This window comes from Rhincodon typus, chromosome 30 (assembly GCF_021869965.1).
Source record: "Rhincodon typus isolate 14 chromosome 30, sRhiTyp1.1, whole genome shotgun sequence".
NCBI lineage: Eukaryota > Metazoa > Chordata > Chondrichthyes > Orectolobiformes > Rhincodontidae > Rhincodon > Rhincodon typus.
Genome location: NC_063361.1, coordinates 12,712,789 through 12,737,654, shown reverse-complemented (window position 1 = coordinate 12,737,654; position 24,866 = coordinate 12,712,789). Strand labels below are relative to the sequence as shown.

The 24,866-nt window shown below is 41.5% G+C and overlaps 1 protein-coding gene across 1 annotated transcript in view; it reads right to left on the bottom strand.

Moving 5' to 3' along the window:
• Window positions 1–24,866, bottom strand: part of LOC109925263 (disintegrin and metalloproteinase domain-containing protein 11-like) — a 157,389-nt gene that overhangs the window by 52,200 nt on the left and 80,323 nt on the right. Inside the window, 5 exon segments of the mRNA XM_048614398.1 lie at window positions 1,777–1,848; window positions 3,829–3,928; window positions 14,841–14,892; window positions 20,295–20,385; window positions 23,467–23,551. Coding sequence (XP_048470355.1) covers window positions 1,777–1,848; window positions 3,829–3,928; window positions 14,841–14,892; window positions 20,295–20,385; window positions 23,467–23,551 — 400 coding nt within the window.

The window sequence follows — 24,866 nt, the reverse complement described above, 5'->3', positions numbered from 1 at the left end:
TATTATTTCTTTGTACCCAGTTGGCTAGCATTCCTTGTTCCCACGTGATCTAACCTTACTAACCGGTGTACCATGCCGAACCTTGTCAAATATAGATAACACTTCCCATTCTGAGGTTGTAGACTTTCTCGCCGAGCCAGTGTGTTTGGTTGCACCCTGCTAGGTAACATCGAAAGTGCGCCTCCAGTGAAGCGTTAGTGTTCTGTCCCACTTGTTATTCATATGCCTCAGTTTGCTGGGGTGGTTGGCGTCACTTCCGGTTGTTTTCCAGTGGTTTTTATATCGGTTCCAGTTCAATGTGTTTGTTGATGGAGTTCCGGTTGGAATGCCAGACCTCCAGAAATTCCCTGGCATGTCTGTTTGGCTTGTGCTATTATGGATGTGTCGTCCCTGTCGAATTCGTGTCCTTCTTTGTCCGTGTGTATTGAGACCAGTGAGAATTGGTCGTGTCTCTTGGTGGCTAGTTGGTGCTCGTGTATTGTTATTGTCAGTGTTCTTCCAGTTTGGCCTACGTAATGTTTCTCACAGTCCTTGCATGGTATTTTGTATATTATGTTGGTTTTATTGGTTGTGGGTATGGGATCCTTTACATTCATCAGTAGCTGTTGCAGGGCGATTGTTGGTTTGTGGTCTGCTCTGATAACATAGGGGCCTGTGTAGTCTTATGGTCATCTCTGATATGTCTCTGACGTACAGGAGGGTGACTAGTGTGTCTGGCCGTGTTGTGTCATCTTGCTGTGGTCTGTTGTGAAGATAAGGGTGGATTGTGCTTTTTGGGTATCCATTCCTTTTAAAAACTCCGTGTAAGTGCTCCTGTCCTGCTTTGTGTAGTTCCGGGTTGCTGCAGTGTGTTATGGCTCATTTGAATAATGTCCTGATGCAGCTCAGTTTATGGGTGTTGGCATAGTTGCTGGTGTGATTAAGTATCTGGCATTCCAACTGGAACTCCGTCAACAAACACACTGAACTGGACCCGATGTACAAACCACTAAAAAACAGAACCGGAAGTGATGCCAACCACCCTAACAAACCGAGGCATATAAATAACAAACTGGACAGAACACCAACCCTTCACCGGAGGCACACTGAAGATGTTACCTAGCAGGGTAATCAAACACATCGTCTCAGCGAACAAGACTACAACCTCATCCACAATCCGGGCTACAAATCTTCTCAAAAAACTTTGATCTACTGCTCTGCCTTCATCTATCTTCTTGGTCACCTCTTCAAAAAACTCAATCAAGTTTGTGAGACACGATCTCGTCTACACAAAACAATGCTGACTATCCCTAATCAGTCCTTGCCTTTCCAAATGCATGCAGATCTTGTATTGCCTCCAACAACTTATCTACCACTGACACTGGGCTCACCGGTCTGTAGTTCCTTGGCTTTACCTTGCAGCCTTTCTTAAATAATAGCTCAACATTAGCTACTCTCCAGTCTACTGGCACCTTACCTGTGGCTGTTGATGGTACAAACATCTTTGCTAGGGGCTCAGTAATTTCTTCCCTAGCTTCTCACAATGTCCTCGGATACACCTGATCAGGTCCTGGAGGATTTATCTACCTTTATGCATTTTAAAGATCTCCAGCACCTCCTCTTTTGTAACAGGGACCTTTCTCAAAACATTTCCTCAAGTTCCCTAGCTTCCATATCTGATGCAAAGAAAAACTGGGGTAAAACGCATTTCATACAATAATTCAGCAAACTCCATTTGGTAAACTATAAAAATAGGATCACATTCATTGTGCCCGGGAGAGAATGAAATTTACTCACAGTTTCAGAGCCACAGTCACATTCTTCTCCTGTTTCCACAAACCCATTTCCACATTCTTGGGGATCAATTAGCTGTGGAAATAGTTAAACAGATCATTTTGAGACTTAGCCCACTGCTACTGAAAATTCTAAACAAGTTTCAAGAATAAATGATATAAATCCACTTTGAAATCACAAGATTTTTTAAAGCTCAGTGTCAATGTGCTTCTAAAATTCATCTGCTGAATGAAACATATCAAACAGCAGTAGGCAGTTCATTCAGAAACGCTTGGGGCTGTTATGAACAGGAGGCGGGGAGGTGGCAGAATAGAATTTCAGTCCATCCATCAAGCTTCCCCTTTTGTTGCTCTGATAAGCTGGACCCCCATCAAAACCTTAGAAAAACTGATGAGCATAACAGGCTTGAAGATTACTGATAAATTCGAAGACTGTCAAAATTACAAAAGCTGAATTTCATATCAAACCTCATTGCTGATGTCATTTAAGTTGATTTAACCCTATATTCCAACCACCTTTCATTCACCCCACTCATTGTTCTGACTGACAAAATTTGACAAGTCTAACTCGCCTACTTTTCTGACAACACTCACATAATCCTTTGAGTATATGAGCAGGGATGTGTTGTTGCAGTTGTCCAGGGCCTTGGTGAGACCACACCTGGAATATTGTCTGCAATTTTGGTATCCTTTTCTGAGGAAGGATACTCTTGCCCTCAAGAGTGTGCACCGAAGGTTTACCAGGCTGATTCTGGGAATGGTGGGACTGACGTATGAGGAGGGATGGACTAGTTTAAGATTGTGTTCGTTTGAGTTCAGATGAATGGGGGGCGATCTCAAAGAGAATTATAAAATTCTAACAGGACTAGACAGGGTAGATGCAGGGAGGATGTTCTCGATGGTGGGTATGTCCAGAACCAGGGGTCACAGTCTGAGGATTCGGGGTAGACCATTTAGGATGGTGATGGGGAGACATTTCTTCACCCAAAGAGTGGTGAGCCTGTGGAATTCATTACCACAGGAAGTAGTTGATGCCAAAACATTGAATGTATTCAAGAGGCACCTAGATATAGCACTTGGAGCAAATGGGATCAAAGATTGTGGAGAGAAAGCGGGATTAGGCTATTGAGTTGGACAATCAACCATGATCATGAAGAATGGTGGAGCAGGCTCGACCATTCTTACTGCAGTGGCACTTTGACCTTCTGACCAACACTGAAGTCAATAAGTTTTCTGCCTCTTGTACCATGACTCATCTTCATTTTCCCTGGCCGTTCTCTTCCTTTGCTGTTGATGTCAGACTTAAGCAAACTAAACACTGTCTTAGTTCATGGCTGAGCACCAACTCATGAGGTGAGCAGCCTGTTGCAGGCTGTGAAACTATTCTGTAAGCGAAAACAAAATTGTAAAGCCTGTGTCAGGAATTACTGCCTTGCTTGTCACTGATCAAATACCTCTGCAAAGACCTCTTCACATTCTGCAGACTTCTTTCTGCTACAGGGAGCCATTAGTGAACTAACTTATTTACATCTCCCCAACAAGAGAGAGCAATGCAACAGAATGCTCACATCTTACAAAAACAACATGTATCAAGTTTCATTGAAGTCTATCCATTAGGTACAGAGATCTATTGTTGACCAACAACCACCTTAAACAGATGAAAACCTCCAATGGCTGAGGCAATCAATGGACATTAAGGCTAATCTAAAAGAAGGAAAGAAATAATTTATTTTTCTATAACATATTATCATAACCCCAGAGGATAGCAAAGTGCTTGTGATTAATGGATTACATTTGGACTGCCATTATGTAAGTAAAAACTGTGGCACTTAAGGTGGCATCATACACATGGATAAACAAAGGAAATGCTAAACTGAATCCCATCTGATATAACTGAACAATAGTTGACTGAAGTAATTCTGAGAAACAAAGACTAAAATGCTCTTCTTTCTTTATCACTGATGAGATTTACAAATACAAAATAATCTCCAACCTACTTGAGTTATATCCCATACGGTCACTCAAAGGTATATTGACACTTTATCTAAGATCTTACCTTGTGAGGTTTATTGAAAAGACAGGTGCCACCTCCAGCCTGCAGAAACTGTCTGTATTCATTTGTGCTGCATCTTGAAAATTTTTGCGGGAAATAGTATCTAGTGGAACAAACAGGAAGACAGATGACCAAAGAACTGCTGCACATTATTTCCTGAATCTGCCATTTAATTCAATTTGGCACCATCCTGTGCAAAGACTGCAGCAGGAAGAGAAAGAGTTCTCTTTTTACCTCACTGCATCTTCAAAGCTTCTCTGCACTACTGAGGTTACAGAGAAGTTTTACAAGGATGCTGTCAGCACTGGAAAATTGCAGCTGTGGGGAAAGGCAGGGCTGTTCCCCTTGGGAGGGGGGAAGCTGAAGGGAAATTTGATTGGCTGCACAAGGATGATGAAGAGCTCAGAGATGTGGTTAGAAAGGATCGATTACACTTTTGCAAAGGGGTCAGTGGCTAGGAGGCAGAGAATTAAAGTGATTGGCAGAAGGATCAGAGGGGAGATGAGGAAACTGTTTTTCACCCAGAGGGTGTTTGGGCTGTGGAACTCATTGCACGAAAGGGTAGTAGAGGCAGAAACTCTTAACTCATCTGAAAAACGTCTGCTTATGCATTTGAAGACCCGTAATCTCCCAAGATATTGACCAAGTGCTGGAAAATGGAATTAGGTTAGGAGGTTCATCGTTTGGCCAGAACAGAAAAGGTGGGCACCTTACAGGTATCTAAAAAGGCAGAATTAATAGGGACATGGGGAGAAGGTGGAGGTTGGTCAATTTGTGAACTATTCCTTAGGAAAGCCTTTTTCTGTACTGTCACAATTCAATGACAATTACACGTATGGTGTTTCTCATAACCATGAGACATCTCATGGCATTTTCCAGATAATGGAGTACTTTTGGAGTCTTTTAGGTGTCATTAATGCATTGTTTTGGGCATTTACATATAGTTTGTTAAAACCTGGCCAGTGGGAGGTTGCACACTGACCATTACTTTGCTTTGCAATTTTTCTACACTTTCTTCCCCTCATCTCTGGAAGACCTTGACAACACTGTCACTTCCAAAGCCAGTGACACTTCAATAAATGGCTAGACTTCATGTGCAAGTCTCTGACACTTGGGGAGGATTACTCAAATCAAGATCACAGCCAAGTTTAACAAGGGTCCTTAACCCAACCACTAGTGCACACTTCCCAGCAGGAATCACTGGATTCAGTGGTGAGAATTGTAGTTGATTTTTCCAGTCCCTGACCTGTGGATGCTGCAATCAGGTGGGTGCCTTATCCATTCACTGGGTGAAATCTACAGTGACATAGAAATGGAATCTGGGACTCTGACCTGTTTTATAGGAGCAGGGGAAGTATTACAACAGGTTGTGGTATCCCCCGGGCTAGCAGTGAGAAAACAAAAAGGTTTCAGAACCTTTATTGCTGTTCAGCAAATCTTACTGGAAAAATAATGTTTGAAGACTAAATGCTGATAACAAGCTGCTAATAAACTCACTATCTAGACTCAAACAAGAATTTAACAGGAGAACAGTATTGGTAATTAAAGGAAGGACAAAAACGACAATCTGATGCACTAAAAAACAATTTCAAATAAATACGCTTCAAGGTACCTTAAATTTAATGCAGAGGCATTTATAATTGACAGCAAACAGAACCAAGCAGATTTTCCAAGTAATTACTTGCAAATAATTCAAAACCAACATAAGGCATGAATCAGGTATGAGTGTTGGAAAAATGGTTTATCAGACCAACTCCTGGGATTGCAAGACTGACGTATGAAGAGAGACTGGATCAGTTAGGACTGTATTCCCTGGACTTTATAGAAATAAAGGGGATCTCAGAGATGTATAAACTTCCAGCAGGACTCAATAGAGTAAATGCAGAAAGGATGTTCCCTGGTGACAAGGAACTGGGGTCATGGTCTAAGGTTTTGACCATTTACGACTGAGATGAGAAGAAGTTTCTTTACCCAGAGAGTGGTGGGCCTGTGGAATTCTCTGCCTTAGAAATCGGTTGAGGGCAAAACGTTACATGTTTTCAAAAAGGAGTTAGACATAGTTCTTAGGCATAAAGGAATCAAAGAGTATGGGGAGAAAGCAGGAACAGGATTGGTTGGATGATCAGCTTTAATCATTCTGAATGGTGGAACAGGCTGGAAGGGCAGAATGACCTACTCCTTCTCCTAATTTCTAGGTTTCTATGTTTGTAATCCATTGCATCAGCTTACTGCCAACTTGATGCCCCAGCCCATGTTCCAGGCAGCACCTCCCAAATTCCAAGAAAGTCTAAATCAAAATTTGGCCCGAAGACAGAGTCATAGAGTAATACAGCATGGAAACAGGCCCTTCAGCCCAAACTGATCCATGCTGACCACGGTGCCCACTCATCCAGTTCCAATTGCCCGCATTTGCCCATAACCCTGTAAACCCTTCCCATGCATATACCTATCCAATTTTTTAAAAAAAAAATGTTGCTACTGTACCTGCCTCAACCACTTTCTCTGGCAGCCCATTTCATATACACACCACTTTCTGTGTGAAGGAGTTGCCCCTCAGGTCCTTCTTAAATCTATCCCCTCTCACCTTAAATCTATGCCCTCTAGTTTTCAGAACCCCATCCCTGGGAAAAAGACAATATGTATTCATCCCATCTATGCCCCTCATGATTTGATACACCTCAATAAGGTCACCCCTCATTCTCCTACATTCCAAGGAATAAAATCCTATCCTGGCCACACTCTCCCTATAACTCAGGCCTACTAGTCCTGGCAACATCCTTGTAGATCTTCTTTGCACACTTTCCAGATTAACAATGTCTTTCCTATAAACAGAGTGACCAAAACTGCACACAATACTCCAAGTGTGGCCTCACCAATGACTTGTACAACTGTAACATGATGTCCCAACTCCTACACTCAATGCTTTGACCAATGAAGGTCAGCATGCTAAATGCCTTCTTCACCACCCTGTCCACCTGTGACACCGCTTTCAACGAACTATGTACTTGTACTCCTAGGTCCCTCTGTTCCACAACACTCCTCAGGACCGTTTACTGTACAAGTCCTACCTTGGTTTGACTTTCCAAAGTGCAACACCATACACTGATCTGCATTGAATTGCATTTGCCAATCCTCAGCCCACTTCCCCATCTGATCAAGATCCCTTTGCAATTTTTGATAATCTTTGCTATCAACGATACTTCCTAATTTTGTATCATCCGCAAACTTACTAACCATGCCTTGTACATTCACGTCCAGATCGTTCATGTAAATAACAAATAACAAAGGTCCCAGCACTGACCCCTGTGGCATCTCTTAAACATTTGTGTGCTTTCCTAACATTTGCACTCATTTACACAGTCATGCCCCATCTGTATAAAGACGGAGGACAGGAATATTAATGAATGTATTTTATGGAAACACATTCAAAGCAAGCCACAATACACAGTATGTCATGCACCAACAGGCCAGATTTGCTAGGGATGTAAGGTTCAGTTGCACCTTTCAGATTCTCTTCCTCCACTTTCTTCCAGGCATGCTAACTGTGCCAGGTAGGCCTTGCAGTGGTAATTAGAGACCTGTACCTCACTAACATCTCATATTGCACCAGCTACATCAAACACAGGGTTCAATCCAGCACTGTCCTACCACTAAACTGAACACTCAGTCAGCTTTCTGTTTCCCCATATGTTATATCAGCCATTTTTTGTTACCAAACAACCTTTGCAATAGTTGAAACATATTCATAAAATCCCTACAGTGTGGAAGCAGGCCATTCAGCTCATTGAATCCACACTGATCCCCTGAACAGCATCCCACCCAGACCAATCCTTCTATCTTATCCCTTTAACTTTGCATTTGCCAGGGCTAAACCACCTAACCTACATGTCCCTGGTCATTATGGGCAATTTAGCACAGCCAATCACCTAACCTGCACACCTTTGGACTGTGGGAGGAAACCAGAGCACCCCGTGTAAACCTACACAGACAGGGGGAGCGTGTACAAACTCTACACAGACAGTCGCTCAAGAGTGGAATTGAACCCAGGTCCCTGGTACTGTGAGGCAGCAGTGCTAACCACTGCACCAGCGTGCCACCCACTACTTCATATACTTCATTAAAGTAGCCTTTGGAAAGGCCAGTTTATTACCATCTGTATCAATTTCTCTTTAACTGGTTGCATTCTATTAAATTTCCAGTGCTCAAGACCAGGAACTTGCCCACAAAACTGATGTTTTGCATAATTAGGCATGTCAATACTTTGACCATCAAACAGTGCTCATAATGCATGGCTTAAGTAGCACCCAGTTTGATGAGAAAAGCCTGACCAATCTATCCCTCTGAGGTAATGTAGGACAACTAGTATCTATCTATCTATCACCTAAATATGTTTTGGTTTCTCCGTGAAATCATGAATCTGGATTTTATGATAACAACACTTCATTTTAACCATAAGACCATTAGAAATAGGAGCAGAAATTAGGCCATTCGGCCCATTCAGTCTGCTCCGCCATTTAATCATGGCTGATAAGCTCTGATTGAATGGTGGAGCAGACTCGATGGGCCGAATTGCCTAATTTTATGAGGCTATAAGCAGTTTTAGTGAACCTGTACCTACTAGGTTCATGTGACATACTTCTGGCCACTATCTTAACACTGGCTGTAATATTCCTCTAAAATAACTGAGACAGGGAGGACATACAACCACCTTAAGCATTTGGTCATAAATATCTCCAACAGCCTATAGTTAGTGAGCTGGAAATAAAGGCAATGCATTCCCCGAACTCTGAAAATTTTCAGAAGCCATTAAACGAAATTCAACAATGCTAATCATGTTTTCTCCCATACTGTGTAATCTTCTCAAACAATACACTAATATTCAAGATAATAAACGTTTTTATCTTAAAGCTTTGTACCATCTCAAGGCAGATGCACTTTGCAGTTTGTGAGCTGGATAATGGGTTATACTATGCCACTTAACTACTTCAGCAAACACATCTCCGAAGGTAAGACCCATAGCGACATATCAAAGCTGAGCCAAATTGAACCTGCCCATGTCTGTGATCTACAGCAACCTACACTTAGAAAATAGTAGGCACTTACATAAAACAGGATCTAAAGAATTACATCAACGACGAGTGAGTACAAACCATACTCATGATTAGTACAGTCTTTGTCACCCACAGGGACTTGATTCATCAAAATAAATACGCCCTATTTACTTGATACAGCACTTCACAGAAAAGCTACATTACTATCTTGATCATTGTTTCAAATTGCTTCTTTCATCTTTGGTACAATTATCCTTTGAAATGGTTTGCTCAACTGATAAAAGCAGAGTGCAGAGATACAAATGAAGATGCAAGATCATCGCTGCAGTGTTCAAATCTATGAAACTTCAATATTGCAAATAACTTTCTATCTGACACAGCTCATACCAGGGAGAAGGCAAGTATTGTTACCGAGAAAACTTGGTCCATGCAATATCCTGGCAAGCTGACGGGTTTGAAAAGGCATTTTCTAACTATGACTTTTTTCTCTGTTTTGCCCATTAGAGAATATTATACTGTAGAATTGCTGCAAGGAGCTACAAGGGTTGTAGTTTGTAATGTTCCAGTGAGAGTAAAGGGCAGTCTTGACAGACCATCTGGTTTTCGTCTGTACCTCCAAACTCTGCAAGCGTTTTTTTAATTCGTTTACTGGATGACGGCACTGCTGACTAGACCAGCATTTATTGCCCACCCCTAATTGCCCAGAGGGCAGTTAAGAGTCAACCATATTGCTGTGGGTCTGGAGTCACGTATAGATCAGGCAGGTAAGGATTGTAGTTTCCGTGCCTAAAGGACATTAGTGAACCAAATATTGACCATGGCTTCATGGTCATCATTAGACTCTTAATTCCAGATTTTTATTGAATTCAAATTCTATCACCTGCTGTGGCACAATTTGAACACAGACCCCCAGAACATTACCTGGGTCTCTGGATTAACAATCCAGCAATAACATCACTAGGCCATTGCCTCCGCTCATTTGTATTTTCAAGTATAAAAGAAGAGGATTAGCAGACAGGGACAGGATATTGTCCCTTGAACTGGCACTGGGAGTCAGGCCATTTCCTGACATTGTGATCTGTCTCCTGGCTCCTGTTATTTTCCTGCACACAGTTGGAATCTGGTTGCAATAGAGCTGCTGCTTCCAATTCAGGTCTAAGTTCACTCTTGAGCCTTTTAACCTGCCACCCTTGGCATCCGCCTGCCTTCCTTCCGGAATTGGAAGCAGCAGGCCTACTATAACCAGATTCCAACTGTGTGCAGGAAAATAACAGGAGCCAGGAGTCAGATCACAATGTCAGGAAATGGCCTGACTCCCAGTGCCAGTTCAAGGGACAATATCCTGTCCCTGTCAGCTAATCCCCCTTTTATATTTGGAAATGCAAATGATTGTTAGCCCTCACCCAGCCACGCCCCCTCTATATCCCCATGCCCTCTCCATACCACCTGACTCCTATGTACCCCTAATCCCACAACCCATTTACATAGTATGCACAATGTACTGAACTCATGAGGCCAAAGATAACACTGGGAAGTCTGAGAGATGCTCATCAGACTGTCAATATAAACAAATATCCATTCAAACCTTACCTCTTCTGGACAATATTTTCAAACCTATCTTTCAATGTGACATCACGTTAACACTTGAATATTAATGTAACCCAGCAAAACAAAATAGCAAATAAAGCAGCACTGACATTCAGTATATAATTATTAATGTTTGTGTGTTATGGATCAGTCTGTCTTTCCTGCCATCCTCACTCCTGAGGATTCAGTTATATATTTCCATTGGATAGGTTTATGCTTATGGGCAAAATGCCCAGTTCTTTGTCATTTCCTTCAGCAGGATGTCAGGCCGGGTGATTCTCTCCTGTTCTTCCTGCCCACCATCAGGTCTAATAGAAGAATTTACAGGCTGACTATATCAACCTGTTTGGCCACATTACCAATGCACCTTCCAACAAGTCCTGGCACTGGACTCAAATCCAGAGTCAGTGTCATAAGATTTCATGTGTACATCATATACACATGAACATTTGTGTGTTTAGTAACAGTTCAAAATTATTACCTTATGTACACATTTAGAGTGCAGCTGATATTTCTATATTCCCCGAGTACAGAAGACTCAGTGAAGTCATCCTGCCCCTCAACAAATACCCACCCACTCCTTTACCTAAGCCCTTCCCCGACACCAGTCCTGCTTTCCAAGTCCCTCCCTCACATATTCACTCAGTAAGCAGCCTCTCCTTCTAACCCACATGTCCCACTCAACTCATTCAGCAGACTCTCTTCCCAACCACCTTCCCAGCACTCACTCACCAGTCCTCCTTCCCTACCCCATCTCTGCTATGGATCTAGCTGTTGATGTCTAGAAAATAGATTCACTATCCTGGTGTAATGAGCCTATACAGCAGGTAGACAGGAATAGAAACATAATAAAAAGTTTGAAGCCAGCACCCAGCTTAGCTGCACAAAATCCCATTTTACTAGACTTTGCCTACACAAAGGCAACACACAAATATCCTGGGCCTTCTTGAACTCATCTTTAAACGTGATCTCTGATGTTTAAGGGCACTTTGGGCTCACTGTCCACCCCGATACTGTTTGGCGGCATTGATCTGCTTTCTCATTTGAGCCTTTGGGCTGGTTCCTCTCCTCTTCAAGGTTGCCATTGCTGCCTTAGAGAAGAGGTAAGTTATGGCCCCAAATGTGATATCTGTGACCTCATTTAGGATCATGCCTCACAGTTTAGGAGCCCCAGCATTAGCGCTTTGTTGTTAATCTAGTCAAAAATTCATAATGAGATTCCATTGCACAACTAGACCAACAAAACAACCAGAGCCATATTCCTAAAGTCTTTGACATCTTCACTATCTGTTCAGACAATTTGAATCAAAGAACACAGCCACCTGTTTAGCTTTTTCAAAGATTCAGTAAATGGTTAGATTGTGAGTCAATGCAAAGATCAAAGCACAGGGTCCAGGTGATAAGTTAAAATTTAATATTCCATATAGTGAAATGAAAAGAAGTCCTTTATCAACTGGTTAAAGTTCTCCAATGAATCTGAACATATTCACAATTCTGGTCAATTTAATGGCTATTTACCTTGTAAGGGCACAATTCTGTCATCAATCACTACATTAAAACATATCATATAGCGTTCTAATTTTGACATTTGAAGTTGGCAACACCTTTCTAAATTTACCTGTCCAAAGTTCTAACTTCTAAAATAGCTTCTCCCTTGGTTCACAAACTTGTTGACCTGACATGGTGCATCCAGGTTTCAGAAACCCACCCTGCTTGCTAAATCTTAGCTCCATTTAAATTGAGGTAGCTATTAATATGGAAGAATGGAGCGCATCAAATTGCGCATTATTCTGGCAAAAATATCTGGCCTGGGAGTCAGTAGGTGAAAGCTTGCAGAGTGGTAATAAGTTGGATAGGAAGCTAAAAGACATTGGCTATTTGCATAATGCATGTTCGGCATCAATGTAGGTAGCTTGACAGGGATGGACAAGGAAGACCTGAATGAGCAGAACTTGGCCAGGAACAGAAACACCAAATATTTATCAAAATCTTAACAAATAAAAGTATTATCAGATTTTCGGAGCTTCAATGGCTTCTGATTACATTGCAGTTTGAAACAAAAAGTAAGATATTAAAAATAGCCTGCCTTTATAATGACAATGTTAGCTGCAGTTTTTGGATTCTGGGACACTTCTGGAACCTGGGACTTTGCAGGTTTAAGGTCTATTTAGTGCCTAATAATATCATGCATTGGAAAATGCAGACAGGAAACACAGAACAATTGGTGTCTATTTTCTAATTGTGTAAACACCTCCACAAGCCCCTTGACTGCACATATACCACAAAGGTAATTCAGGATGAGCAATAAATGCTCATTTATTGAGTGAAGCCCACATCCCAATAATAAATATTAAAAATACAACTCTTGGTACAAACAGTCTTTGAGAAGCACTCCAACTCCTCAACATCTTTTCTCAGCAATCACTTCAGGGGAAGACCTGATTCAACACTTTTTAATCTTGAATGAATTCCACTCATGAAATACTCATTGGAAACCGACTGCCAGTCAAATTGGCTATCCCCTCTGTTAAAGGCCTTTCCTGCTGTGCAGGCTTCCAAAGATCAATTCTTTGATGATGCATTCATGCCTCATTAAAATTAAAAATAAATATTGGCAATTAAAAAGCAGCCAGCAGCTTTTGTCTGACAAGAAATAAAATAAAGAACTGTAGATGTTGGAGATCTGGAATAAAAACGGATATTGCTGGAGAAACTGGAGTTTATATCATTGTAATGTTTTGGGACTCTCTCTTTTACTTTGGATAAAGTAGAAATAAGTGGGATCATAGAACTCGCTCTAATTCTACCTGACAATGCTTTGGATAGCTTATTTGTTAAAAGTTAAAGGTAAGGTGGGGCCTTACAGGACTTTTCTCTTGGTTGGGGTGGGGTTGGGGGGGAGGAGGTGGTGGGGAGTGGTGGTCCAAATTACCTTACTGGGAATAAGGTGCAAGATGTTCATATCTGTTGATAATGACATGGGCATCTGTGCTGTGTCTAGGCAGATTGGTCATATCCAAGTCTCTTTTAATTTTAAAATGTCAGGTTTAGTCAATATTTTTATCTTTCTATCTACAGAATGGAATTGAGATCTAGAGGATAGAGAATTAGCACTTCTATATGGATACAAGGCCCATGTGATTCACATCACATTGGAGTGCATGTTAGTAAAAGTCAGTAGAAACCACTGAAGTGTTGAGATGCAGATTTCTTGAGGTACCCCTGAATTGCATGAACACGTCATTCTGTCAGAATTTAAAAAATGAGTGAGAGGGAACAATGCAAGCAGTCAATCCTGCATCTGAGGCAGAGAAAATGCTGGACCAATAATTTATAGCTTCCATCAGTGGTGGGTTGCCATGACTTTCCACTCTCAGGGGCAGGGGAAGGAGGTGGGCAAGAGTTCGACCTTAGCCAGAATGGGAATCAAACCCACATTGTCGGCATTGTTCTAAACCATACACTAGCCATCCAGTCAACTGGGCTAACCAGACCCTATTTCACATAAAGAAATTGGAAAAGAAAATCAGACAGAATTCAAACTGGCTGCTGGTTTCCCATCTCCCATTTTATGCAATTTCATTGATCTTGTGCCTTTAAGTAATTAGCTGTTGCACTTTATATTTCACTGCAGCATTTAAAACTCCTCCCCTCAAATGAATCTCAGATGCACACTCATTGTATGCACCAAAATCTATATTACATACATCTGGTCTGGTAGAAGCAGGCATCGGCTTGGGACCTGCATGCAGTTCAGACACCCAAAAAGGAAATTCAGTCCATGTGTCCAAATTCGCCAAATGCGGGCCTAATCAACATTTTGTAAATTAAATCTTTAGTCTCTTTCTAGGCGACAGCTTACATCTGCAAAAGGCATATATTTTGACCATTTTGATTCCTGGGATGGCAGGACTTACGTATAAGAAGAGATTGAGTAGGTTAGGATTATATTCACTAGAGTCTAGAGGAATGGTGTGCAGCGGAGGGTGGGAGGAGGGGTGTCTCACAGAAACCTATAAAAATCTAATAGGACTAGACAGGTTAGATGCAGGAAGGATGTTCCCGCAGGTGGAGGAAATCAGAATCAAATGTCATAGTTTAAGGATAAAGGACTGAAACGAGAAGAAATTTCTTCACCCAGAGAGTGGTGTACCTGTGGAATTCACTACGACAGAAAGTGGTTGAAGCCAAAACATTGTGTTTTCAAGATAGTGGCAGATAGGATAATGGGATACGGGGCTGGGGTTGGGAAGGGCAGGATTGGGCCATTGAGCTTGATGATCAGCCATAATCATAATGAGTGGTGCAGCAAGCCTGAGGGCTCCAAATGGCCTACTCCCACCTTCTATGTTTCTACATTGAGAAAGAGAATCTTACCCCATATCGTCCATTATACAACCAGACCAGGCATCGGGGCACCAACACTCACCTGTGAAAGGAATACAGGAAATGTATTAGTGAAATGCAATGAATGGTTGGAACCTATAGCAATACCTTGTGAGAAACATAGTTACCAACTCATCTGTGAAAATCCTACTTTGCAAAGATTACGATCGAGAAGTTCAATGGCGCAGCATCAATGCTTCAGGCACTAAATGGATGCCCAGTTCTCCAACATGATGGTCAGGAATGCTGTTCACTAGAAGGCAAAAATTTGCTGCCCAACATAATAGCGTGAGGAGAAAGACAGAAGTCAACTTGAATTTAGGTTTTTTGCATTGAGGGTGGGCCATGGTAAATAGATTTCTGGTACAAAACTGAGTAAAGAAAAGGATCACCTGCCTGACACAATATAATTGTTTGGAAATGTAACTCACCTTTGAAATAACTTAGCGATTGAACAGTGGGAGAATACAAAAAAGAATTTGACAAGTTTCTCACTCAAGCAGAATTCTCCATCTTTCTGTGGATACATCCAAAGCTCAACTATATTTGCCCAAATCTGTTCCACCTTTAAATCAGAAGATGGCTAACAGAAATAAATGATAAATAAACTTACAAAAGGTTTAGAATGGACTAGGTTGAATCAAAGGAAGTAAAAGTAAAACTCATTTAATTAATATCTTAAAGGAATGAGGTCATCTGGAGTCAGCTGAAGAACAAAGAGATGGAGGAACAAAAAGATAAGAGACTTAAAAGAGCTGAATTTCCTTCTCGGATACACCAGTAAATCAGGGTGGGTGAGACAGTAAACCAGGCAAGTGTCAATTCTACAAGCTCCTCCAACCCTCAATTAAAAAAAAACAAAGAACTGCGGATGCTGGAAATCAGGAATTACAAACAGAAATTACTGGAAAAACTCAGCAGGCATGGCAGCATCTGTGGACAGAAAGCAAAATTAGCGTTTCAGGTCCAGTGAATCTTCTCCAGTCTTAATACCTTCAAGAATATCACTCCAGAAGTGACACACAAAATGACCAGCAAGATATGAATAGGTCTAATGCAATTGAAAACAAATGGTGGAAATACACACAGCATTAACCAGTTGTTCTGCAGCAGCGCACTGGGCTCGTCAGCACTTTCTTGGAATCCAGGATTACAGTGTTACTACTGGGGTGCGGGGGTTTAAATTTGAAAAGGTCAACCTGTCTTAAAAGTTAATATAAGTTGCTTTTAGAGTGAACTGATTATACCAAGCAAGATGGGAAATTAAAAAAAGGAAACTTTGCAGCCTGTGACACTAAGTCATCAGCATTCGTAGTCCATCCTTAAAAATCCTTGAGAAGGTGGTGCTGAGCTACCTTCTTGAATCATTGCAGTCCATGTACTATAGGTTGACCCATTATGCCCTTAGGGAGAGAATTCCAGGATTTTGGTCCAGCGACAGTAAAGACACAGTGATATATTTCCAAGTCAGGATGGTGAGCGGCTTGCAGGGGAACTTGTGGTTAGTGATACTCCTATGCATCTGCTGCCTTTGTCCTTCTCGATGATAGTAGTTGTGGGTTTGGCAGATGCTGTCCAAGGAGCTTTGCTGAGTTTTTGTAGTGATCCTTGTAGATCATACACATTGCTGCTATGGAGCATCAGTGGTGGAGGGAGCAGATGTTTGTAGATGTGGTACCAAACAAGTGGGCAGCTTTGTCCTGGATGGTGTCAAGCTTCTTGAGTGTTGTTGGAGCTGCACCCATCCAGGCAAGTGGGGGGCATTCCATCACACTCCTGACTTATGCCTCGTAAATGGTGGACAGGTCTTGGGGAGTCAGGAGGCATGTTACTTGCGGTAGCTTTTCCAGACCCTGAGCTGTTTTTTTTTGACTCATTAACAGGATGTGGCCATCACTAGGCCAGGCAGCATTTATTGCCCATCCCTAATTCTTAGGGGGCAGTTAAGAATCAACAACATTGCTGTGGGTCTGGAGTTGCATGCAGGCCAGACCAGGTAAGAATGCCAGTTTCCTTCCCTGAAGGACATTAGTGAACCAGATGGGTTTTTCCAATAATTGACAATGGATTCACGGTCATCATTAGATTCTTAATTCCGGATGATTTTTTTTATTGACTTCAAATTCCACCATCTGCCATGGTGGGATTCGAACCTAGGTCCCCAGAACATTATCTGAGTTTCTGGATTAACAGTCCAACGATAATACCACTAGGCCATCGCCTCGCATTCATGACCAGTACTTAGATGGCTGGTCCAGTTCAATTTCTGGTCAGTTTCTGACTGTGGGGGATTCAGTGATGGTAACACCATTGAATATCAAGGGGTGACGGTGTCTTATTGGAAATGGTTATTACTTGACATTGTGAGATGCAATCATTATTTGCTAGTGGTCAGCCAAAGCCTGGATATACCTGCTGCATCTGGACATGGACTGCTTCATTATCTGAGGAGTCACGAAAGGTGCTGAACATTGTGCAACTGACCTTATTAATGAAGCAGCTGAAGATGGTTGGGGCCAGTACAACCCTGAGGAACTCCTGCAGAGATTTCCTGGAGCTGAGATGACTGGCCTCCAACAATCAGAACCATCTTCCTTTGTGCTAGGTACAACTCCAACCAGTGGGGAGTCTTCCCTCTGGTTCCCATTGATTAGTTTTGTTAGGGCTCCTTGATGTCACACACAATCAAATGCAACCTTGATCTTAGGGTAGTCACTTTCTCTTAACTTCTGGAATTCGGCTCGTTTGTCAAAGTTTTAACTAAAGCTGTAACTATGTCAGGAGCTGTGTGGCCCTGACAGAAACCAAATTGGACATCACTGAGCAGGTGCTGCTTGTTAGCACTGTTGACAACACCTTCCATCACTTTACTGATGATGGAGAGTAGACTGATGGGACAGTAATTGAATAATTTGGATTGTTGTGTTTCTTGTGTATAGGACATACTTGAGCAATTTTTCCACATTTTTAGGTATATTCCAATGATGAAGCTGTGCTAGAACAGCTTGGCATAGGGGTATGGCAATTTGGGAGCACAAATATTCAGTACTATTGCCAGAATGTTGTCAGTGCCCATAGCCTCTGTAGCATCCAGTGCCTCCAACTGTTTCTTGATATCACGTGGAGTGAATTGAATTGACTGAAGACTAGCATCTACGATGCTGTGGACCACTGGAGGAGGCCGAAATGGATCACTGAATTGGCACTCTTGGCGAAAGTGAATATCACTGCTTCAAACCTAGTCTTTTACACTCATGTACTGGGCTTCTCCATTATTGAGGATGGGGATGTTTAAGGAGCCTCCTCTTCCAGTGAATTGTTTAATTGTCTGCCACCTTTCATATCTGTGGCAGGACTGCAGAGTTTTAGATTTGGTTGTCGAAGTCTATCACTTACTAATTGTGCTGTTTGACATGCAAGGAGCCCTGCTTTGTAGCTTCACCCAGGTGACACTTCATTTTAATATATGAATGATGCTGCTCCTGGCACGCCATCCTGCACTCTCAGTTGAATTAGTGTTGATTATAAGGTTGGAATGCGAATAGGCCATGAGGCTGCAGATTGCGTTGGAGTACAATCTTGCTCTGATGACCCACAATGCCTCAAGGGTGACCACTGAACCAGACAGGTTCACTTACAATTGAGAACAATACTATTCTGATACTTTCGTATCCTTAGCACTGAAATATTGGCATTGTTTTCAGCGCTAGCGTGTGAGCTCGAACCGTACAAATTGTGGAACATTGCTGCACTTTATATTATAAGAGTAAAATGCTTTACTCAGTCTCTAACCATGATATGTCTCTGCTTGGAGCACCTAATGCTCGACGTAAGTATCAGAATTTGATAGTGTTCTGTCTCCAAGCACTAATAAATATACATAGTGTCTGTTTCCACACTGTATAACTCTATGACTCAGAAAAGTTAAGGTACAAAGTGGACTAGCTTACACTGCCACCTGGAGGTCAGACACAGATAAATGTCAGGTTGGCTCTGACCTGCGAATATGACTCAGGTTCAAGGTGGTACTGAAACAGAATCATTGCAGGACAGATTGCTTGGCTCTTAAGTACAAGGTTCATGAATCTGGTAAATATGTTGTATAATTCAGCTAGTTTCTATCATTCTTGGGATGTGTACAGCTGGCTATGATATACTGAATATTTATAAAATCTTTTCTCTAATGCATTGTTAGAGTTTATAACATGCTGTCAGTAATAACTGCCACACAGTGAAGGGTCTATGGTTGGTTTGTTGAATAACATATTGGGTTTGAAGAAGAAATAAAGAACTGTTGTCAATCCAGTTAATGGCAGTGGGGTATAATGAATAAAGTGCAGGCACTTGAGGAATTCTCATTTCAAACATGAGAGCAAGGAAGAATGAGAGTGAGTAAGAGTAAAAGAGCATGTGTGTGAGCAATAACAAGGGAAATTTATATTAATGATGATTATCTTACTCCGATTCAAATAGGAAGAAGCAAAAGATAATAGCTTCCAAAATGATGAAAGGTAATGCATATCCTATTTGGCATGAATAAATGTACTGAACCTGTAATATGCTATTAATGAGCTTACATAAATGGACTTAGCAATATTTATATTTTGCATAAGCCATCCATGTTAAGCACTGTTATTGTTTACAGTTGGGAGCATTTGTTGCATGATAAAAGCTTTACGGCTAGAAATATTGAACCAAATTTGGTCCAACTTTGGTCTAACTAACTTTGTCCCTTTTGAAAGGTGACTGCATCCAGAGGGTTCACACAGTTATCCCCAACACTGCAACCCCCTGCTTCAAACTCCACTACCTGCAGTACATGGAGATGAGACATTGCACAATGGAAGGAAGGAAAGCCAGAAACCCAGTCTACTTTCACTCATCAAAATACAACCATCCAAAGAGGCAGTGGAAAACATAGACAAGGCCTTGATAAATAAGAAAGATTTATAATTGCAAAGTAAGGCTGTTACTCAACCAAGGCACTTTAACTAAAATCACACTTTATCAAGTAATCACCTCAGTCATATGCAAGACAAATTATTCCTGGCCTTACAGGACTTTGACATATGTTAGGCATCTGAACCATTTATTGTCTACCCTCCACCCTATAAAGGAAATGAAAGAGGAAAGAGGTACCATCTTTGGAATTCCACGAATATGCCAACTTTGTCTGAGTACTGGATGCAACAAAATTACCTGAAGATTCAAAGGAGGAGTGTGTTCCAAGGTTGAGAATGGCCAACCAGCAACTTAAAAAATAAGAAATTGCTGAAGGGATTGTTCAGGTTGGAATTAATGTACGTCGCTATAAAGAAACATTTTCTGAAACATTAAAATGCCAAGACAGCTTAATCTGCAATATTTCTGTTCCAGTAGCTACTTGCACTCTGCTTTATGCAAGGGATTGCTCAATGTGTATAGAATTCAATTTAAATAACTTACGTGCTCCTGCATGATGTTTATTCCACATCATTCCAAGGTTTTGACCCAAACTCTGAGCAAGTGCGACAGCCATTGTACCCAAATTTCCATACTAAACAAAAAACAAAGTAAGAAGCTTCAGTTCATTACTGAGGACATTTTTTTTCACTAAGCAGCTAATTATTCATCTTCTGTATAATATTACTTTTCACACATCCAAGAATTGTGAAGTATCTATTTGGTCACTTGTTAAGGAGTGGAATTAACTCCTTTAGGGAACAGCTAATACTAGAACACACTCAGCTTTACAAAAACACAAAACAGGAGCCATCCCAACCACCTCATAAAAATGTCTGTATTATTAATTCAGGTGAGTAAATTCATAGTTACACATCTAATACTTCATTGCATTGTGAACAATGCAATGTGCAGACCTTTGTGCGATGATACAGCACATTAGAAATTTTAACCCTGTGGTCTTGGGTAGGGATTTCCCAATGAGTTCCCAGTTCTAACCCAGGGACATTGAAGTTTGTCTGTAATGTCAAAAGACGTTTCTTTCCTGGTGTTTTGGAAATGCAAAGATTGGATGGCAATTTGCTCCTGCTCCTCCTACTCTACTTCGGGAAAGAACTGCTTATACATGCATTTCAGGGAGTGGAGTGGTTGGAGTGGAAGCAGCTCCAAGCTGTTGTTTCACAACTTAAGCTCCCAATTACCTTCTCCTCTCTATTACTCCATAAAACTAAATTGGTGGGTGGCAGTGCTAAAGAATGGGATATTCTTCTATATTTCTTTTCTACCAGTCATACCTAAACCATGAGATCTGCTGAAAGCAAAATGTAGGCTCCTTGCACCCCATTCATTCAACAGGTCCTCATTCCAACTTGGGAAGAGCTCAGAACATTTACTGTGTGAAACAAAATAGAAATTACTGGTGAAACTCAGTAGGTCTGGCAGCATCTGTGGGAAGAAAGCAGAGTTAATGCTTCGAGTCTGGTTACTCTTCATCAGAACTCCATCAGATAAAATGAAGTATCACCAGACATGAAGTGCTTTCTTACCACAGATGGTGCCAAATCTGCTGAGTTTCACCAGTGATTTCTGTTTTTATTTCAGATCTCCAGCATCTGTAGTTCTGTGTTTTAATTTATTGTGCAAAGCTTTTTCAACAGCCAAGATGACCACCTTTACCACTTCCTGGCTGAGACTACCAGCTCAACGAAGATTATAGATGGCTTGGTGTTACTATAGGAACTAGGCTAAGTCTAGCCAAACTTGCTCCGTTCACTGAACAGACAATTTTAATGCAGGATCCTGGCTTTTATTTAATGCTCAACAACTGCCCTGATATGTTCTTGGAACAACTGACTCAAAAGGAAACTGGGGAAAAAGACAGATGATCTTACATGCACAAGGTGAACCTCAGTCAGCACTTTTAATGGGATTTAAGTGTTTTGTCTACCGCTTTCTACGAATTATCAGGAATCTTCAAGACATTCTGAGAAGCACATGTGCAGCAGGTTAAGCTAAAACTGAGCACGTCCCTCACTTCCATGACAATCCAGCCAGGATTAGCCATCTAATGCTGGTCCGGTTTGCCAAACCTTGGATATTGGAGCAAATGAAAGGAGGTGAGAATGGCTGAATCCATGATTTAGGTGCTTTAATGACAATGCTCGTGGAACAAAAAGAGCAGCGCTGCATTCCACAATGACTTAGTTCATCGCTTAAGTAAGCAGTTATTGATCGACTGTTATCTTGCCCACACCACTTGATGTTTTATCTCCCCATTCCTCAGTCTTGCTGTCAGGCAGGAAACCTGTTGAGACAATTCAAAACTGATCCCCTCCCCACTAAATTCAACAAGGCTGGTGGGAAGCCCTTGTTTTCTGCTTCATCATCTGAACGTCTATCACACATACCTGACATGGCACTCTTTTCCCAGCTCCAAGCTATTGTCAGGGCCATTGTTTCTGCACCACAAATGCCTGCACAGTCAGTTTTCTACCTCTCACAGGCACAGCCAGTGACAACAATGGGCTGATGGTTATAATGGCTAATTAGAAGTATCAATAAATACATTTTGAGTGCACTGAATACATCTCTGCAAGACACATCATTCATCTATTGTCACCATGCAGTAAGGGGGAAACTCACGATCCTTTTGAAATAAATGCAAGTCAAGGGCTTTTTTGATCAGTTGTATTTACATTTAGACCCCTTCAGCAGTTCGTGCAGACCCTATTTAGGACAAAGCAGCCCACTTGATTGGCACCACATCCTCAAACATTCATTCCCTCCACAACCGACGCTCAGTAGCAGCAGTGCGTTACTATCCACAAGAGGCATTGCAGAAATTCACCAAAGATCCTCAGACAGCACGTTCTAAACCCACTTCTGTCTAGGAGTACAAGGGAAGTAGATACATGGCAACACCACCATCTGCAAGTTCCCCTCCAAGCCATTCACCATCCTGACTTGGAAATATATCTCCATACCTTCAAAATCCTAGAAATCCCTCTCTAAGGGTGTTGTGGATCTACCTACAGCAGTGTATTGCAACAGTTTTAGAAGGCAGCTCACCACCACCTTCTCAAGGGGCAATTAGGGACAGGCAATAAACGCTGGCCAGACAGTGATGCACCTGTCCCACGCGTGAAGAAAAAAATGTTTGGGTTGTGGCACAATTGTTAAATGTCAACATGAACAGATCCAAAACACTGTAAACACTTAGTGCGTTGATAATACCCTGCGGAAACTAAATTGTGTCTTCACAACTGGGCAGCAATATCCATGCCCCTCCCCTGAGCAGATTCCGTACAGCACAGTTGACCTGCTTCATCAGTTTAGCACAAAGACGACCTTGTCCCACCCTTTTGGGCCCCTCTTGCCCTTGTTGCACCCAGTGTTGAAATTAATCCATTCCCTGATGTGTCAACCGAGACATCAGCAATGCATTACTGATCCTTGCATGAAAAGATTCTGTGATGAGAAGGTTAGCATTTGGTGCCTGTTTTACTGTTAGATGATGATGCAACAGATTGTAACAGAGGAGTCAAGAGTAAACAGAAATCACATTTTCATGACGTATAAAAACAAGGGTGGGATGTCACTTATGTTAAAATGGATAGGGGAAGGAGGATACAGACAAAACTGCCAAGACAAGGGACAGGTCAATAAAACAACGAACCTCGTTAATCCCTCCTGCTTTTGATAAAGAGCACATTCCTCCAATGTAGGCTGTTGCGCTGTGACTACACTCAAATGTCCGGCCTCTGTGGAAGAGAAAACCAGATACCAAAATCAAACTGGAAACAGGTCATTCCCACACTTGGGCTTTTCTCATGAAAATTGTCTTATAATCCATTACATTCTCATTTCCGGAATGCACTTCTCTTTGAAAACCTGCTTGAAAGGTTAAATTAGATATACTCTACTTTCTAAACTAAGCTTATATGACAATAGGCTAATTAGTCTTCCGCCTCCTGCTGTATTGGGACCAAATTATGAGAAAATTTACTGCTGCTGTAAACCCTCCATTTTAAGGTCTATTTAAACAGTCTTACTTAATTCTTAATGCCACCAATGACACTTTATGTATGTCCTGGGTTACAATGCAAACCCATCTTGTGGCAATAAATAGAACTCACTTGCAAATCTGATTTTGACTTAGCAACACTGAAGGAAGAGTTTCCTCAGAGCAGATTGGAGGGGAATTTGCATGTGGACAGGCTTTGGGGAATCAGGAAATTAAAGAGTGGCGAGGGTGGGATGCGGGTTTTAAGTTGGTATTAATTGGCAAATCAATGGGCCCATGGATGAGTGTGCCAACTGGCAGCTCCACTGGCCCCCTTTAAAACAGAGGGAGGTTGGCAGCAAGTCACATGCTATGATTTAAGAGCCCTTCCACTTTCAAACATGCTGGCAGAAGGCTGCAAAATCCTGCTCAATGCGTCATAAAATAGCTCTAACTATTCTAAAGTCAATAAAGAACAGTCACCATCAGAAAGGATTATCATTACAGAGATTAAAATTTTAATTTGAACAACAAGAACAGGCAATAAATGTAGGTCCTGCCAGTAACGTCCACATCTCTTGATTGAAGAGCTTGTAATAACCAATCTCAGCAATGTGTCCGCTATTGACAGACACTCAACTCCACAGGCACAAGGTTGCTGAATAAAAGAATTGAGGCAACATGGAACTATTTCTCAGTCCATACATACAAGGATTGTAATGATCACAACGTATTTTACGTACAGGCTAACTGTCATTATCATTCAGAAGAAAATTGTTGTCTCTGTGGTAAAATGGTACAACAGTTAAGGGGAAATGACCTGGCTTTGATTTGAATACTTATTGTGATGGGCTACATTTATATGGCCCAAGTATGAACCCAAACCGAAACTGCTAAAATGAAAAGAAACAATGGGATGATTTCAAATCTGTCTTGGCCCCAAAGCCAGATATTTACTTTGCGTTTGCATTTGAAAAGTTGGCCAAGTTTGCTCTTTTCAAAATTGCTCCCCTGGGAGAGAAAACACGGTCTTCCTGATCTTTCAGTGTTGAGGAAGAGGTCCTGCTTTTTTT